This window comes from Macaca fascicularis, chromosome 2, assembly GCF_037993035.2.
Source record: "Macaca fascicularis isolate 582-1 chromosome 2, T2T-MFA8v1.1".
Lineage (NCBI taxonomy): Eukaryota > Metazoa > Chordata > Mammalia > Primates > Cercopithecidae > Macaca > Macaca fascicularis.
The window spans coordinates 176,215,348-176,234,685 of record NC_088376.1 but is presented as its reverse complement, the minus strand read 5'-3'; the positions used below and the strand labels follow the sequence as shown (position 1 = coordinate 176,234,685).

At 38.8% G+C, this 19,338-nt stretch overlaps 1 protein-coding gene across 1 annotated transcript; it reads left to right on the top strand.

Annotated features, from left to right (window-relative positions):
• The first annotated feature begins 3,218 nt into the window (after positions 1–3,218).
• LOC135969416 (syncytin-1-like) lies at positions 3,219–11,045 on the top strand. The gene is made up of 2 exons (XM_074033533.1): positions 3,219–3,403; positions 8,772–11,045. The coding sequence occupies exons 1-2, from the start codon at positions 3,278–3,280 to the stop codon at positions 10,494–10,496; spliced, it is 1,851 nt and encodes a 616-aa protein (XP_073889634.1). The 5' UTR covers positions 3,219–3,277; the 3' UTR covers positions 10,497–11,045.
• Positions 11,046–19,338: the final 8,293 nt, after the last annotated feature.

The following is a 19,338-nucleotide window of genomic DNA, read 5'->3' as shown; positions in this document are numbered from 1 at the left end:
CATTTGAACCGATTCAGAATAAATGGAAATAGTTTATTTTCTCAGTTGCCATTAGCTGCACTTCAAGTACTCAATAGTCACACATGACAATTGAATTAGACAGTTGAGATATAGAACATTTCTATCATTACAGAGTGTTTTATTGAACAGCATGATCTAAAGGAAGAAACTGAGTTCTAATTTTATCCTTTAAACCCCTGTATCCAGCATTGCCTAAAGCTGCATCCACTTTAAATTTCATTTTGATTTAAGCTAACATAATGAAAGTATGTTTAACTTTTACTTGTGATCTTTAAAAATTTGTAACATAAACTAGCCCTCGGTCCTTTTCCTCAGAACTAGATGCAGAAAACATACAACTTTCTCATGTTTTTCCAGGGTTTTTTTTTTTTTTTTTTTTTTTCCCCATGAACTGTCCTAAGAAGACTCAACCTCAAGGTCTGCTTCAGAAAATATATACACACACATAAGCACACATATTTACCATGAAAAGAAATTTGAGGCAGGGGTTTGGTAGGTGTTATCACAAAGCCAATCTCTAGTGTCAAAGATAACCAAACCTGGACATTGTTTAAAGTGGTGAAAACAGATTTTATTCAGTAATTGTTAACAGTAGGAGAAAGAGCAGAGCTGCATTCTGATTTGCAGAGAGGTGACTGGGCAACTTAAAGCAGGGAGTCAAGTGAAAAATTACAGTGAGTCAGTATAAATGCCATTAGGCCAGCTGTGTCTGCTGGCTGGCAATTACTGAAGTTAGGATTCTGGTGTGTTACAGAACCTGGAAGACAGAGACTCTATCCTTCCTGATGATTGCATTTCAAAGGAATGGCTTTCAGGCCCTTGAGAAAGACACTCTTGAGTTGTGTGAAATACAAATACATCTCAAAGAAACAGAGAAATGATTTACCATTTTTTTGTTTGTTTAGTAAACATTCTAAGAAAGGGAAACCTATCATCAGATATTGAGTAGAACAAAAGGAAAATTTTTTTGATAGCCCAGAGCTTTTCAAGACAGGAACTCAAAAGAGGACTGGGTTGTCCCAGAGACAGGCCTTAGGTTGCTATAAGCCATGTTAAAGTTTGGTCAAGTCTCCGTAGTGCACGGGTTTGAATGGAGTATTTGTACATAGAGTTCTTTGCAGTTCTCATTACCTAGATTTTTCCAGAATGCAAAGTCAAATGCAAATTATGTAATGTAATCTACAGGGCAACACTCTGATAAAGTGGATATCATTATCCACTTTACAGATGAGGGAACTAAAGCTCAGAGGGCTTAAACTACTTGTTCAGGTCACATACCAAAAAATTAAGAAGCATATTGGAATCCAGATTTCTGACAAAATTGTGTTTTTCCTCGTATCGCCCATAACTTGTCTCCCTACAGATTTCCCTAATTTTTCATGCATGTTTCTGTAACTAGTTTTCACAGAAGTGCCCTTGCCTTTAAATGGCAAAGCCCGTAAGATTTGAATAGGAAGGAAAAAAAACCTCAGAAGATGTCAGAAACTTGTGATTAACAGGCAGCAGGTGTATAAACTGAAAGTGTGAGACTCACATCCATTGTCATCTCAGCAAATGGCTTGGTCCCAAAGTTGCTGAAGGGGGAAATTTGATTATCTTTGCTTCCCCAGAAGACTGATAAATCGAATTCAGACTGTTATTGTTCCAGATACAGCCCGAATCTTCCATAGGATTTTAATCAGCAGCAGCATTATGTAGCATATGGGAGTTATTTGGCTGAAAGGAGACTCCAACTGTCACTGGTACATCCGCTCAACATGAAAGGAAAATAATAATACAAAATAATGGGGCTTTCTTATCTACAGAACAACTTCCCTCTGAGAAACTCTGTGGTTTACTGTACTACATCTTTACAACATCCTGTCGTATACGTGGGTCAAGCTACTACTTGACTATAATCTTGGATGCTTACTGGCTGATTCCACCAACATTTTAATGTCTTTCATAGCTCTTTCTCTATCTCAACTTATAAATCCCATTTCCTCTTTTCAATCTTTTCTGTTCTCTTTATTGGTTGATTAACTTTCGCCCATCCCTCCCCATTTAAATTGTCTCATCTTTCATTCGTCTTTCTCAGTACTATGTGTTTTCCTTTCCTACCTTTATTTTATAGAAGCCTAGATTGGAAATTAGGATTTGTATGGCAATAGAGTCTTTAGTTCAATTACATCATCCTGTTTTTCTACAGTAAAGGGGAAATGTAAATTCACTTTACTTATTTACTCCCTTAGTCACCAGAACTCTATTGAATGTGTTTGTTTCAAGATTTGAAAGTAACACACAGTCTTTCCCTTCAAATATGGAAGACAAATCAACAGCTAATGACAATAGAATGTGATAACTGTCATCTTCTTACTGAGCCTATTAAAGTACAGAGAAAACACACCAAGTGCACTAAAGGTTTGTAAACGCACCAATCAGCACTCTGTAAAAACGCACCAATCAGCGCTCTGTGTCTAGCTAAAGGATTGTAAACACACCAATCAGTACCCTGTAAAAATACACCAATCAGCGCTCTGTGTCTAGCTAAAGGTTTGTAAACGTATCAATCAACATGCTGCAAACACAGACCAATCAGCACTCTGTAAAATGGACCAATCAGCGCTCTGTAAAATGGACCAATCAGCAGGACGTGGACGGGGCCAAATACGGAAATAAAAGCTGGCCACCCAAGTCAGTAGGGGCAACCTGCTCGGGTCCCTTTCCATGCTGTGGAAAGGTTGTTCTTTTGCTCTTCTCAATAAATCTCGCTACTGCTCACTCTTTGAGTCCGCACTACCTTTATGACCTGTAACACTCACTGCGAAGAGTCCGGAGCTGCACGCCCCGGCCATAGCGAATAATAATTAAAGATTAAATGCCTGAGCTATATTCATTTCCACCCCACACCTTCTCCCTGGATTTACCTTCTTCCCTGTATTAATACCGCCATTAAAAGATGGCGCTCTTCCTGCTTCTTCTTCATTCATTTTTCCCTCGCCCGCGAAAAGACTACCTGACAGCGCAGGCGCAACATGACGTCCGACCGGAGAAACCGAAGCCTATCTGGCCACGCCTTCTGCAATGAGGTCATTTCCACCTTAGCCCAACCCCTTCCCCTCCAAATGTATATAAGGCATTGCATTACCACCATTAAACGAGACTTGATCAGAGCACTGTCTTGTCTCCATTTCTCGTGTCTCTTGTTCCCCAAATTCCCACCCCCTCCTCCAGGGCCTACACTGACTATCCCACGGGCCGGGATACGTGGTGCCCAATGTGGGGCCTGGAAACGAGGGACTCCGTGAGGAAGAGGACGCCAAAGGACGGTCAACCGCTAACGAAGACAAAAGGAGTCAAACTCTTCCAATCACCGCGGGAACCTGCCGCGTCAGAATCGAAGGTAAGTGACGCGTCCGAAATGGGACAAGAATTAAGCCAACATCAAATATATGTAGGACAATTAAAAGAGGCTTTAAAGATACGAGGAGTAAAGGTTAAAGGTAATGATTTGTTTAAATTTTTTGATTTTGTAAAAGACACTTGCCCTTGGTTCCCACAGGAAGGAACTATTGATATTAAAAGATGGCGTAGAGTAGGGGATTGTTTTCAGGACTATTATAATACTTTTGGGCCAGAAAAAATTCCTGTAACCACCTTCTCTTATTGGAACCTCATTAGAGATTTAATAGATAAGAAGGAGGCCAATCCGCAAGTCATGGCTGCGGTCGCTCAGACAGAGCATATTTTAAAGGTTAGCTCCCGCTCTAACCTTACAAAGCCTCCGCAAGATACGGAGGAAGATCTTATTTCCCTCGAAAGTGATCATGAGGAAATCAAGTCTCCTTCTGTAACAGATAAAGAAATACCACACGAAAACAAACCAAAAAAATACCCAATTTTACAGATGCTTCAAAAGGAGGAGGAAATTAATAAGCCTAATCAATCGGATATAAATTGGGATGATTTAGAGGAAGAGGCGGCTAAATATCACAACCCTGATTTGCCTCCCTGTTCTTCATACCCACCCCCATATAATAAGACACATAATGAGGCTTCTGCGCCCATTGTTATGGCAGCAATAGATCCCAAAGAAGAATTAAAGCAAAAAATTGCTCAACTAGAAGAACAGATTAAACTTGAAGAGTTACATCAATCATTGATAATTAGGCTCCAAAAGCTAAAAACAGGAAATGAAAAAATACCTAACTCAGACGCTATGGAGGGTTCCTTGCGCCCACTTCAGCGGCCTGGACAACATGTTCCAAGAGGGGGGTTAGTTGCTAGCCGACATAGAGAAGACTCCTCCCCCAAAGACGTTTTTCCAGTCACTGAAACCATAGATGAACAGGGACAGGCTTGGAGGCATCATACTGGATTTGATTTTATTATTATAAAAGAGTTAAAGACTGCTGCCTCTCAGTATGGGGCTACTGCTCCATATACTCTTGCTATAGTGGAATCTGTAGCTGAGAATTGGCTCACTCCTACAGACTGGAATACCTTAGTCAGGGCAGTTCTTTCTGGGGGAGACCACTTAATTTGGAAGTCAGAGTTCTTTGAAAATTGTAGAGATACAGCTAAAAGAAATCAACAGGCAGGAAACGGTTGGGATTTTGATATGTTAACTGGTTCAGGTAATTATGCAGACACTCAGGCCCAAATGCAATATGACCCTGGACTGTTCTCACAAATCCAGGCTGCTGCTACAAAGGCCTGGAGAAAACTTCCCGTTAAAGGAGATCCAGGGGCCTCGCTCACAGCGGTTAAACAAGGACCCGATGAGCCATTTTCAGACTTTGTGCATAGACTTATGACCACGGCAGGTAGAATCTTTGGAAATGCAGAAACGGGTGTAGATTATGTTAAACAGTTAGCTTATGAAAATGCTAACCCCGCCTGCCAAACGGCAATCAGACCTTATCGAAAGAAAACAGATTTAACAGGATACATTCGCCTTTGTTCAGATATTGGGCCCTCATATCAACAAGGCCTAGCAATGGCCGCCGCTTTTAGCGGCCAAACAGTAAGAGATTTCCTCATTAACAAAGGTAAAGATAAAGGGGGATGTTTTAGATGCGGTAAAAGGGGACACTTTGCAAAAGATTGCTGTGAAAATCAAAATAAGAGTCCAGAAGCAAAAATCCCAGGCCTTTGCCCAAGGTGTAAAAGAGGAAGGCACTGGGCAAACGAATGTAAATCTAAAACTGACAGTCAAGGAAATCCTTTACCCCCCAGGCAGGGAAACGGGATGAGGGGCCAGCCTCAGGCCCCAAAACAAGCATATGGGGCAGTCAGCTTTGTTCCAGCCAGCAACAGCAATCCATTTCAAAGCTTAGTAGAGCAACCCCAGGAAGTGCAGGATTGGACCTCAGTTCCACCTCCCACACAATACTAACACCTGAAATGGGACCGCAAACCTTATATACCGGAATATATGGACCCTTACCACCTAACACTTTTGGGCTACTTTTAGGAAGAAGTAGTGTCACCATGAGAGGCTTACAAGTCCTCCCTGGAGTTATCGATAATGATTATGAAGGAGAAATTAAAATTATGGCCAGAGCTATTGATAGTATTATTACTGTCCCTCAAGGAGTTAGAATAGCTCAGTTACTCCTGCTACCTTTGGTTAAAACAGATCATAATATCCAATACTCTAATAGAAATATAAAAGGTTTCGGATCATCAGATATATATTGGGTGCAACCAATTACAAATCAAAAACCCTCTCTAACCTTATGGTTAGACGGGAAGGCATTCACTGGACTAATAGACACAGGGGCTGATGTAACTATCATTAAACAGGAAGATTGGCCCTCTCATTGGTCTACCACAGAAACTTTAACTCACTTGAGAGGAATTGGACAAAGCAGTAATCCTAAACAAAGTTCTAAATACCTAACATGGACAGATAAAGAAAACAATTCAGGCCTCATTAAGCCATTTGTCATCCCTTATCTACCTGTTAACCTTTGGGGGCGAGATCTATTTTCTCAAATGAAAATTATAATGTGTAGTCCAAATGATATAGTTACTGCACAAATGTTAACTCAAGGATACACCCCTGGTAAAGGTCTTGGAAAAGGAGAGAACGGTATCCCACAGCCTATACTGGTTTCAGGACAACTTGATAAAAAGGGGTTTGGAAATTTTTAGCTCAGGCCACTGACATACCTGCCCCCCAAAGGCGCGCTGACCCCATTACTTGGAAGTCAGATGAGCCCGTTTGGGTTGATCAGTGGCCTTTACTCAATGATAAACTAAGTGCTGCCCAACAGTTAGTGCAGGAACAACTAGCAGCAGGACATATTGAGGAAAGTAATTCCCCTTGGAATACACCTATTTTTGTTATTGTCTGGTAAATGGAGACTCTTGCAAGATTTAAGAGCAGTAAATATCACTATGATCCTTATGGGTGCCTTACAACCAGGATTGCCTTCACCGGTTGCGATTCCTCAAAAATATTTTAAAATCATTATTGACCTTAAAGATTGCTTTTTTACAATTCCCCTTCACCCTGCTGACCAGAAAAGATTTGCCTTTAGTCTTCCATCTACAAATTTTAAACAACCAATGAAGCGCTATCAATGGAAAGTCTTACCTCAGGGTATGGCCAATAGTCCTACCTTGTGTCAAAAATATGTAGCTGCCGCTATAGAGCCAGTCAGAAAAACATGGGCACAAATGTATATTATACATTATATGGATGATATTTTAATAGCAGGAGAAATTGGCGAACAAGTCTTACAGTGCTTCGCCCAACTCAAACAAGAGTTAACAGCAGCCGGACTACAGATAGCCCCAGAAAAGGTACAATTACAAGATCCATACACTTATCTTGGTTTCCAGATTAATGGACCCAAAATCATTAATCAAAAGGCCGTTATACGTCGTGATCATTTAAAAACTTTAAATGATTTCCAAAAATTACTGGGAGACATAAATTGGCTTCGACCATACTTAAAGCTCACCATAGGAGAGTTAAAACCTCTTTTCGATATATTAAAAGGAGACTCTAATCCAAAATCCCCCAGGTCCATTACTAAAGAAGCATTAATAACACTCCAACAGGTAGAACATGCCATTGCAACACAATTTGTTACCGGTATTGATTATTCTCAGCCATTAATATTCCTTATTTTTAACACAACAATAACCCCTACTGGCTTATTTTGGCAGAACAATCCCATTATGTGGGTACACCTGCCCTCCTCCCCTAAAAAGGTTTTGTTGCCTTATTATGATGCCATAGCTGATCTAATTATCTTGGGAAGAGAAAACAGTAGAAAATACTTTGGAATAGAACCCTCTACCATTATACAGCCCTACACTCAATCACGCATCCATTGGCTGTTACAAAATACGGAAGCCTGGCCAATTGCTTGCGCTTCTTATACTGGCGTGATTGACAACCATTACCCACCTAACAAACTTATTCAATTTTGTAAACTTCATGCGTTTGTATTTCCCCATATTACCAGTAAAGAACCTCTCAATGACGCATTACTAATTTTCACTGATGGATCTTCCACAGGACTTGCCGCTTACACTTACAATAATGTAGTCGTTAAATTCCAGACCACTTATACATCAGCTCAGCTGGTCGAATTGCAAGCTATAATTGCAGCACTATCAGCCTTTCCTTGTCAGCCACTTAACATTTATACAGACAGCGCCTACCTGGCTCATTCAATACCCCTCTTAGAGACTGTGTCTCAAATTAAACATATTTCAGACACAGCTAACCTATTTTTACAATGTCAACAACTTATCCGAAAAAGGACTACTCCCTTTTTTCTTGGGCATATTAGAGCACATTCAGGATTACCGGGACCTCTAACACAAGGTAACGCAACAGCTGACACGGCAACAAAAACCATAGCCACAGTCACTACAGACAATTTGCAACAAGTGCAAAAAGCACATGCCTTACATCATTTAAACGCCCAAACCTTAAGACTTATGTTTAAACTTACCAGAGAACAAGCTCGACAAATAGTTAAACAATGCGCCAACTGCATAACATATTTACCTGTTCCCCATCTAGGAGTTAACCCCCGAGGACTCATCCCCAACGAAATTTGGCAAATGGACGTTACTCACCATTTAGAATTCGGTCAACTAAAATATATCCATGTATGCATAGACACCTATAGTGGATTCATCAGTGCAACTCTCCAAACAGGAGAGGCCACCAAACATGTCATAGCTCATTTATTACACTGCTTTTCTATTTTAGGAATACCCAAACAAATCAAAACAGATAATGGCCCCGGTTATATAGCCAAAACCTTCTTACAATTTTGTAATACCCTACAAATTAAACATACCACAGGCATTCCCTATAATCCCCAAGGACAAGGTATAGTAGAAAGAGCTCATCTGTCATTAAAAACTATTATCACAAAATTAAAAGGGGGGAGCTGGTACCCCGTGAAGGGTACCCCCAGAAACATACTCAATCATGCCCTGTTTATCCTTAATTTTTTAAATTTGGACAGTCATGGAAAATCGGCTGCCGACCGTTTCTGGCATCCTGAATCTCAAAAACAGTTTGCAATGGTAAAATGGAAAGATCCACTTGATAGTTCATGGCATGGCCCCGATCCAGTTTTAATTTGGGGAAGAGGCTCAGTATGCATCTTCTCACAAAAAAATGATGCAGCCAGATGGCTGCCTGAAAGATTGGTAAGACAAATAAATCATAACCATTGTCAGTCCAGGGAAGATAAATCTTCCTGAGAAGTCCTTTCCTTCTTGTTTTTCAGAAAATGAAGCCTAACATGAAATTCCTTTGGAGAATAATCGCTCTATATAACATAGTGACAGTCTATGCAGGTTTTGGTGACCCTCGTAAGGCAAAAGAATTATTACGAAAACAATACGGCCAGCCTTGTGACTGCAGAGGGGGACAAATATCTGAACCTCCGTCAGATAGAATCACCCAGGTGACCTGCACGGGCAAGACAGCTTACCTAATGCCAAACCAGTTATGGAAATGTAAGTCTACCCCAAGAGATACCTCACCTAGCGGGCCGCTCCTAGAATGCCCTTGTAGCTCTTTCCTATCTTCTGTACATAGTTCCTGTTATACCTCCTATCAACAATGCAAATCAGGCAATAGAACATATTATACGGCCACGTTACTAAAAACACAAATTGGAGGCATCAATGACGTACAAGTATTAGGATCCACTAATAAACTTGTACAATCTCCTTGTAACGGCCAAAAAGGAAAGCCTGTTTGTTGGAGCACTACCGCCCCCATTCACATTTCTGATGGAGGAGGCCCATTAGATATTGCAAGAATTAAAACCGTCCAGAAAAAATTAGAAGAAATTCATAAAGCTCCATATCCTGAACTTCAATATCACCCTTTAGCCCTGCCTGAGCTTAGAGATAATTTTAGGCTCGATGCCCAAACCTTTGATATCCTCAATGCTACTTACAATTTACTTCAAATGTCCAATACAAGCCTGGCCCACGATTGTTGGCTTTGTCTTAAAATGGGCCCCCCTATTCCTCTAGCCATACCTAACCTTTCATTGCCCTATGTCAATTACTCAAATGAATCCTTAGTAAATAATTCCTGTCCTATTACTCCCCCCGCCTTAGTTCAACCGATGACGTTTTCTAATTCCTCTTGCCTCTTTTCACCATCATATAATAACACTAAAGAAATTGATTTAGGCTATGTTGTGTTTGGCAACTGTACTTCCATAATCAATGCCACCAACCCTTTGTGTGCTATAAATGGCTCGGTTTCCGTTTGTGGAAACAACATGGCATATACGTATCTACCTACAAATTGGACAGGACTTTGTGTTCTGGCCACTCTTCTCCCCGACATTGATATCATCCCTGGAGATGAACCTATCCCCATCTCCGCTATTGAACATTTTATTTATAGACCAAAACGAGCCATACAATTTATTCCCTTGTTGGCTGGACTAGGAATCACCACTGCTTTTACTACAGGAGCCACAGGCCTAGGAGTCTCACTAACCCAATATACTAAATTATCCAATCAATTAATCTCAGATGTACGGACCTTATCCAGTACTATACAAGATTTACAAGACCAAGTAGACTTGTTAGCTGAAGTAGTTCTCCAAAATAGAAGAGGTCTAGATTTGTTAATGGCAGAACAGGGAGGGATATGTTTGGCTTTACAGGAAAAGTGCTGTTTTTACGCCAACAAATCCGGAATCGTCAGAGATAAGATAAAAACTTTGCAAGAAGAACTAGAAAAGCACAGAAAAGGCCTGGCCGCCAATCCACTATGGACTGGACTCGATGGACTTCTCCCCTATCTCCTGCTATTTCTTGGTCCTTTACTCACTCTTCTACTCTTCCTCACTCTCGGGCCTATAATCCTTAATAAGCTTATGGCATTTGTCAGACAACAAATCGAGGCCTTCCAGGCCAAACCTATACAGGTTCATTATCATCGCCTTGAGATGACTGAAAATGGTGAGTCTTATTTACCTTAATAAGACCACCTCCCCTGTGTGCTGAACTGGACAGTCAATGACGGGTAAGAGGACACTATCTCCATCGGAGCCTAAGACAGGAGGGCCGCCCTTGCTGCTGCCTTATCCCATGACGGGCCTAGAAGGTGGGGGTGAGTTGACCCAACCTAAGACAGGCGCAGTTCCCGAGGGGTTTTCTTGTCATAAAAATACAAAAAGGGGGACCTGTCCGGAGCTGCACGCCCCGGCCATAGCGAATAATAATTAAAGATTAAACGCCTGAGCTATATTCATTTCCACCCCACACCTTCTCCCTGGATTTACCTTCTTCCCTGTATTAATACCGCCATTAAAAGATGGCGCTCTTCCTGCTTCTTCTTCATTCATTTCTCCCGTGCCCGCGAAAAGACTACCTGACAGCGCAGGCGCAACATGACGTCCGACCGGAGAAACCGAAGCCTATCTGGCCACGCCTTCCGCAATGAGGTCATTTCCGCCTTAGCCCAACCCCTTCCCCTCCAAATGTATATAAGGCATTGCATTACCACCATTAAACGAGACTTGATCAGAGCACTGTCTTGTCTCCATTTCTCGTGTCTCTTGTTCCCCAAATTCCCACCCCCTCCTCCAGGGCCTACACTGACTATCCCGCGGGCTGGGATAGCGAAGGTCTGCGGCTTCACTCCAGAAGTCAGCAAGACCACGAACCCACCAGAAGGAAGAAACTGTGGACACATCTGAACATCAGAGGAACAAACTCCAGATACACCATCTTTAAGAAGTGTGACACTTACTGCGAGGGTCCGCGGCTTCATTCTTGAAGTCAGCAAGACCAAGAACCCACTGGAAGGAACCAATTCTGGACACACTATTAGCACCAACATTTCTTTAAAAACTATCAAGACTCCTTTGAAATTCCTATATATTGTCCAAAACGTGTATTTAAAACTGGTGAACTAGTCATAGCCAGTTTTACGCCCTTGCGTAAGAGATAAACTTTATCAAATGGCAGTGAAAAGAAAAGGATGGTTAGAAAGAGAAATGATCATGAATTACACACTAATTCAGTAGTGGAGCAAGCTAGAAGGTACTATTTCCTATCCCTGTCTCTGGACCTAATCATGTAACTTCAAAAACTCAAAAGAGAGAGAAGTGCCTTCTCTACCATGACATTACCATCAAAGTGTTCAAGTATAGAAAGGAATACCTAAAGTAATGAATGCTTGCAAAAGAAAATCTATGCTGTCTGTACATGGGTTGGAATTCAGTAAAAAAGAATTCCTCCTTCAGAATTAATAATGAAAAAAAAAAAGGGATTTCATTAGCATCAAAAAACCTATGTCATTAGCATCAAACCCCAGGAAAAATCAGGCAGGAAAACAATTCTGAGTGTCTCAGATAAGGCCTGAAAATCAGAATCTAGTCACTTGGGATCCTGAGAGGAGTGATGTTGTTGAGAGCTTATGCTGAGTGTAAAAATTACGTAGCAAAAGGTCTCCATATAAGATTATAATATAATCCTTTTTTAAAAAATAGAAATAAACTTTTGTTCCTTTCTCTTTGTATAAACACAGTACCTAGGACATAATAGATGCTAAATAAATGTTTATTGTATAAATGAGTAAACATTATTTTCATGTGCTCCAAAACAAGATTTAAAATAATTAGCATAAAGAATTATAAACATGAAAAACCTTTTAGATTAAAAAACCATAAGCATAGAACTAATAAAAACTGCATAGAAAAAGTTCAAAACCCACATATTAACCTCCCAGTAAATTTGTTAATCTCGATTTGTAGTGACAACACTGTTATTGCAAAACCAATACATCTTAGGCTAATGGACTAATTGCTTCAGCAAACATCTTAGAAGCCTCACTGTTTTCACACAATGAACTTTTCATTCTTGTTTATGTAGAGTCTAAGGCAGGAGTGGGATGTGGAGGCGAGATGCTCTGCACTATGAAGCTATTCAGGGACCTTGATATTTTAATCTGTTGGTTCTTTCATTGCCTATCACCTCAGAGTTCTCCATAGGTTGCCCTCCATTTAGCCAGCAGATGATAGAGACAGGGAGCATTTGGTAAATGGTATGGGAGGTTTTGTGGTTGAGGCAGGGATATGGGCACATTCCTTCTGCCCACATTCCACTGGCCAGAACTCTGTCTTTGACTTTAAGTCAGAAAGAATGAAGAGCTTCCTTTTGATAAGTAATAGGCATGTTAGTTTTTAAGCAGAGAAATAACCAAGAAGAAAGTTGAGAATTACATTGGCCATGCCTTTATCCCTTCACAAGTAGAAGAACCTGTGAAGGGATAAACTAGACACAGGGAGATCTGTTAAGAATCTATTGCAGTAATGTGGGCAGAGAATGATGAGGCTTAGACTATAGTAGTAGAAAAAGAATAACAAGAAAATGATGAATTTGCAACATACATTGACTGACTTGTTGACTGAGCAGTAGTAATATTCTTGGGTTTTACAGATTTATAAAATATGGGTGGTCTTTTAGTTAACTGATACATTTTTTGTTGGTTTATTAGTTTTTTCTCACAGCGATTGTGATAATAAAGATTTAGATGTGAAGGAAAGTTCATAGAATGCAGTGTCTGTGGGAAGTCAGGGAAAGCTATTGAAGAGTCAAGAAAAAACAAAGGGAATGTTTTGAAATTCTGTATATCACATTGAGGATTTTAAACTCAATGTGTGATAGCAAATTAAGTGGCAAAAGAGGACAAATTATATTCAAATATTTTCCCCTATTTGTTTTGTTGCTATTCTCCACAACTGCCAAACATTCAGATGCAAATAAAATACTTGAATAAATAATTCCATTTTGGCTGTGGCAACTGGTTTACAGTATGCATTTGGGGAAATTCTGTAAAGATGTTATTTTTAGGGCTTAGAGGAGAAAAACTACCTGGGAGGCTAACTGGTAACCACTTAATCACACAATTGATCTAATTGAAATAGCTTTAGTCACATTGTTGACATGTATTATAGCAATTAACTAATGCTCAATAAGTTTAAAATACATCATGAAAAGTCCATTACTTAGACAACTAAGGGTGCCATTAATCCCTAAAAAAAACCCTACATTTTAAAGCCTTCCTGCAGCCTTTCTGCAATTTATGAGAGACAGGGACATAGCAGCAGTGCAGAGCACAGGGTGATCCCTTTAGTGGTAATAACAGCCAAAGTGATTAACTTAATGTGAGAGCATTTCCATTTCCTTGAGCATGTCAGCACCCCCTCTTGAGTCCCACCTGGGGCCAATTACCAGAAAATTCCAGAATATTCATATTCTCTACTAGGTCATTCACAAAAAAAAAAACAAAAACAAAAGAGACTTCCTTTCTTTAGGTCTTCTACACATTTAATTCTCTGTATGAAAAGAAACAAATTCACATACATCTCTCAGTTGTTCAATACAAACTTGGGAGAGGTACTTTTAGGCATCTATGCTGTTTCTAGGCAACAGAAACATTTTAAATAAAATTTTCATTAATTTCTCAACAATTATGCAATAATTTACACGTGCAAGTACTCTATCAAATACCTTTCACCATACATATTCATAAAGTAGAATTTGAAAAATATGCTCACACAGTAATAGATTCAGAGTGCAAAATAGAGCAGCAGAATTCCTAAACAGGAACATGTCATTGCTAACAAATAATAAAGCACCAAAGAATACTTGAGCTACTATGAAGAAAATACTCTTCACTTAATCCTTGTCACAATCAAATAACATAGATGCTAATATTAATCTCTACTTAGAGATGAGTAAATTGAGGCACCAGAGGGTAAGTAACTTGCTGCAAATCACACAGGAAATGACAGAGAAAATGCAGGGACTCAGCTGGCTGAAGGGTTCACCCTTTTAACCCCTTGATGTCTCTTGGAGCAGGAGAACAGAGAATATTCCAGTATCAGAAGCTACATATGTGGTTTGTAGGATGGAAAGGGCATGGGCAAGAAAGGAGCACAAGGGGTGAGACAGAAGTGTTAGGCAAGGATCAGGTGATGAAGATACTTGGACAATAGAAATTACAAAACTATTTGGTAATAATTCCAGTAATAATAATGATAATCATAAGGCTCTGGATTTGCACAAAACCTGCAAAAGGGTAATGGACAAATCAGGGTTGGAGCCTCAGTCATCTGCATCTATTTCCAGTCTTTTGAAAAATAAATACTGTTCAAGTAACTCTCCATTGAGAGAGGCTGGCAAATAAAATTTGTTTACTTGTAATTAACATTGGTCACCTTTCCTGAATTGTTGCTTAGATGCCAAAGATTTCTATCTACATCTTGCTTTCAGAATTTTCTGCCAAGGATCAATCTCATATTACTGATTGCGGTTTCCTCAGTAAAATTGTCTGTGACATTCTCAAGACCTATCAAATAGAATGTTCTGTATCAACACATGTTTCTATAAGACCGATTTTCTCTTCATTAAAAAATATCTCTCAAAATCTGTGTACACAGGCAAATGTCTTTGCCCTATTGCTCCTAGTAAGTTGCAATCACCCATGCACTATGTAACTTTTAACAAAACAACTAATTTTTATTTCTGATTACTAGAACATAGGTAATTGAGAACTATCTGTCATATGCAAGCTTTGAGCATACCAGAAATTTCATAAATGCATACAATACACACATTCTTTTTATACTTTCTTAAAGTGGTTAGATAGAAAACCAAAAGTGCCCCAGGCTAGATTTCCCAGCGAGGAGATACTGATATGGAGATAAACATGAAGGAAGATTATCAGGGAGTACTTTTGTTACTGAAACACCAGGGGCTCAGTCTATGTCCCATTCCTCCCTCCACAGAAAGCCAATCACTGAGACAACAAGTATTGCCAGAGAAGAAGGTTATTCAGATTCTGCAGCCAAGGAGAACAGGATATCAGTTTCAAATGCATCTCCCCAACCAACTGAAATTAAGGTTTTCTATAGCAGGACAGAAATGTAACCATGTATGAGAAAACAGGAATTAGTTGGGGGATGAGAACAAGGGAGAGGTGTTAGGCCAACAGGAAGCCGGTGCTCAGTTAAGCAATCATGACAGATGAGGGGTGTGGTGTCTCATTTTCTAGATGTGGTGATCTGGTGAGTTTCAGTTCACTGATACTCTCTGGAAGGCCTGATGTTTAGTTTCCTGAGAAAGGAACTCAGATAAGACAAATGTAAGTTTCTCAAGTTTGAAGACTGGAAGGGTCGATTTCTATGTTCATTCAAAAAACCATAAACATCAATTCTATGGGACAATTGGACCAGTATCAGTTCCTCTTTTGTATTTATCAATACCTCAATCATGGGGAGTCTGGTCATAGATCATTCTGGCTGCTTCATGCTGAGGAGGAGTGTTATGGGATACTATGATGTTTAATAATGTAGATAACCCACATTTAAGTGTTTTGTTAAACCTGTTGAGTTAAAGAAGTTAAAGAGTCAAAACTCCTCAATTCATCAGCTATTTAGGCATTTGTATGCCCATCCTTGAATTGGAGGGTCTGAACTAATTTTATTCTTCAAAATTGGCCCTGACAATCTCAAACCCCCACTATCTCTTCCATAATAATCCCTGGTTCTGGAGGAATTAAATAGTTTAATTTTTGACCCTGTTTTTCATGAAAGCAATTTATTTCGATTGTCACCTTCTCCCAGGTCTACAGATGAGGCTTATACCGGTGTCAGTGTTTTAGATTTACCCAGGAGTCAAAGCCCTGTAATTTAGCACAAAGATGACTTAATAGGACATCTATCAAAAATGTTAAAAGCATCAATACATTTGGTCAAAACAGAATCACAAGTCATTGAAAAAAATAGTTATTCATTTAACAAAAGTGCTAATCAAAACACTTTGAAAGCAATAGAGAAATAAAATTATAATAAAGGAGCATTCTACCCATAATTTGCAGATAGACTACTTTACTGTAAAATAAGTTTCTATCTATAATATAAATGATCAAATATAGTATATGCATCTATGTTAAGAATAGAAGACAATATTTAATGAAATGTTTAGAGACATGAAAAAGAATATTTAGAAATTAGTGTTTCAGTTTACTAATATAGCAGCAAGTCCTGCTGTTCTCTCTAACATATCACAAATTAAAACACTGTGATTTGGTGTCTAGTAGTTACTGTCTACAGCACTTGAAACCAATAAGTAGTTAGGTTACTCCTTGCATATACCTAATCACTAGCAATCTAGTGACAGAACTGTGACCAAAGCATTAAAAATGTGACAGGTCCTATGCCAAACTTATCAGTGTAAGACAATTAACATTCTCCTTCATCATTAAAAAAAGTAGTATATGCAAATATCAGTTTTGGAAATTCAAAATGAGGATAAATAATCCTCAAGTGCACATATTTTATTTTCAAGTCCACACATGAAGGCCTGTCATCAGTGATAAAAGGCTTAGGATAAAAATTTAAAAATCACTACAAAGTTTCACAAGTTTTTATTGCTACTTAATCTAGGAGATTGCCACTAAATTTTAATAATGGTAAATATAACTAAAGTAGTTTGAGAGAAATCCTATTTAATATAGTTTCCTTAAGGACAAGGCCAACATTTCCTCAACATTAAAACTTTGTGCCCATATCACAGTTTGTCCTCATCATCTAAAGGAAAAGATCTGAAACCAACTCAAATTATTGATTAAATTAAATTACTTTGGAAAAAAAACAATATTTAAAAATTTCTATTCTCACCTACTTTTCCAAATAACAAAATAAATAGTGTACTATTGCTGTTCAGAACTTATAAAAACAAGTCTTTATTTTAAAACTCTATATCTCTCTAGATTATTAGAAGTAAGCAAAACCAATCCAATTTTAAATGGCTGGTGTGCTCTATCTTTTTTTGGAGGTATGACAAAGGTATCTTAGGACTTTTAAACAAATAGAGCAAATGATGAATTGTTGGAAATGCATACAAAACAAAATAACTACTATAGAACCAAATAAAAGCCTTCCATTAGAGACTAAAAACTTCGGTGGCTTTATATATATGTATGTATAGGTGAAACCCAAAGGAGAACAAGCAGCAAATAAATGAAAATTAAAAGGAGAAACATAACAGAAAATCCACTCCAAATTTTTCTCCTACTCAATTTAACCTTCGAAGTTATGGTGTTACCCAGAGCCTAAACACACACACACACACACACACACACACACACACACACACACACACACACTCTGAATATTTTGTTCCTGGTATACAAATTAATGTCTTTATGTCCACCAATACCACTTTACATTTCATGCAATTAAGAAATTCACTTTAGGCCAGGCACAGTGGCTCACGCCTGTAATCTCAGAACTTTGGGAAGCTGAGACAGGAGGATCACTTGAGATCAGGAGTTTGAGACTAGTCTGGTCAACGTAGTGAAACCCTATCTCTACTAAAAATACAAAAATTAGCCAAGCATGGTGGTTTGTGCCTGTGGTCCCAGCTACTCAGGAGGCTGAGACACTAGAATCACTGGGACCTGGGAGGCGGCGGCTGCGGTGAGCTGAGATCGTACCACTGCACTCCAACATTTTTCAAAAAAAAAAAAAAAAATTCACTTTAGGCACATGACTAGTAAGTAATTTTGTGTTAGTACGATCTACAAAGCAATATAAGCATTCATGTGAAATTCGCTTGTAGGGCTTTGTAGATAAAGCAATCTAAAAGCGTGCTAAATCTAGCTTCATGTTTAGCTATATTAAAAAAGAATTGTCAAACTGTTAATTTATTTCTTTACAATATTTCTTATTTTACCTTCATCAAGACTAAGAGCTTTATCTATGAGCAATGTAAATTTGCCAGATTTCTCTAATATTCTATCAAGTTTTAAAGAATCATTTACTATCTAATCTTTTTGTTTGTTTGTTTTTGAGACGGAGTCTCGCTCTGTCACCCAGGCTGGAGTGCAGTGCCGCGATCTCAGCTCACTGCAAGCTCCGCCTCCCGGATTCACGCCATTCTCCTGCCTCAGCCTCCCGAGTAGCTGGGAATACAGGCGCCCGCTACCACACCCGGCTAATTTTTTGTATTTTTAGTAGAGACGGGGTTTCACCGTGTTAGCCAGAATGGTCTCAATCTTCTGACCTCATGATCGGCCCCCCTTTGCCTCCCAAAGTGCTGGGATTACAGGCGTGAGCCACCTCACCCAGCCCTAATCTTTTTAACTTTCTATTTTCTCTGTATGTACATGAAGGTGATAGAGAAACAGAAAAAAAAGAAATTCATATGACATGCTTACACTTTCTGTTTTGTCCTAAGTTTTCTTTTTAAATAACAAATCATTTTACTATAGTACAAAAATTTACCACACAAGATTCTTTCTCATATGAAAATCTTTTCTTTAACCTTCCTTACCAAAAATATATCTTCATATCCATAACTTTTTCCTGTCTCTCTCCCATACTTACTGATTCCTTTCTTCCTTATTTCATAAATAAGCTTTCTAAGTCCATAATTAGAATTAACCTTTAGGTAACTTCTGAATTAGACAAAATTACTATTTTTCTCAATAAAAACATATCTTCTTTGGTACATTTTATATAGAGAATTTTATATTAACTAGAATTCTTATTCTTACTAATCTTAAATGTTAATGAAAACCTAGAAGGCAAGAAATTCTGAAAATTCTGAACTATTTATCAGATATTAGCTAGCATTTTATAGATGAGAACAGTTCACAACTTTCAAAAACCTGTTTCCCCATATCGTAACCCTTTTTGAATTGGAAATGACCCAAACATCCAATAAGCATTCAAAATAATTTTAAGATTTTAAACTACACAAAAAGTTCACCTACAAGCATTGATCCCATTTACATGTTTTCAATTC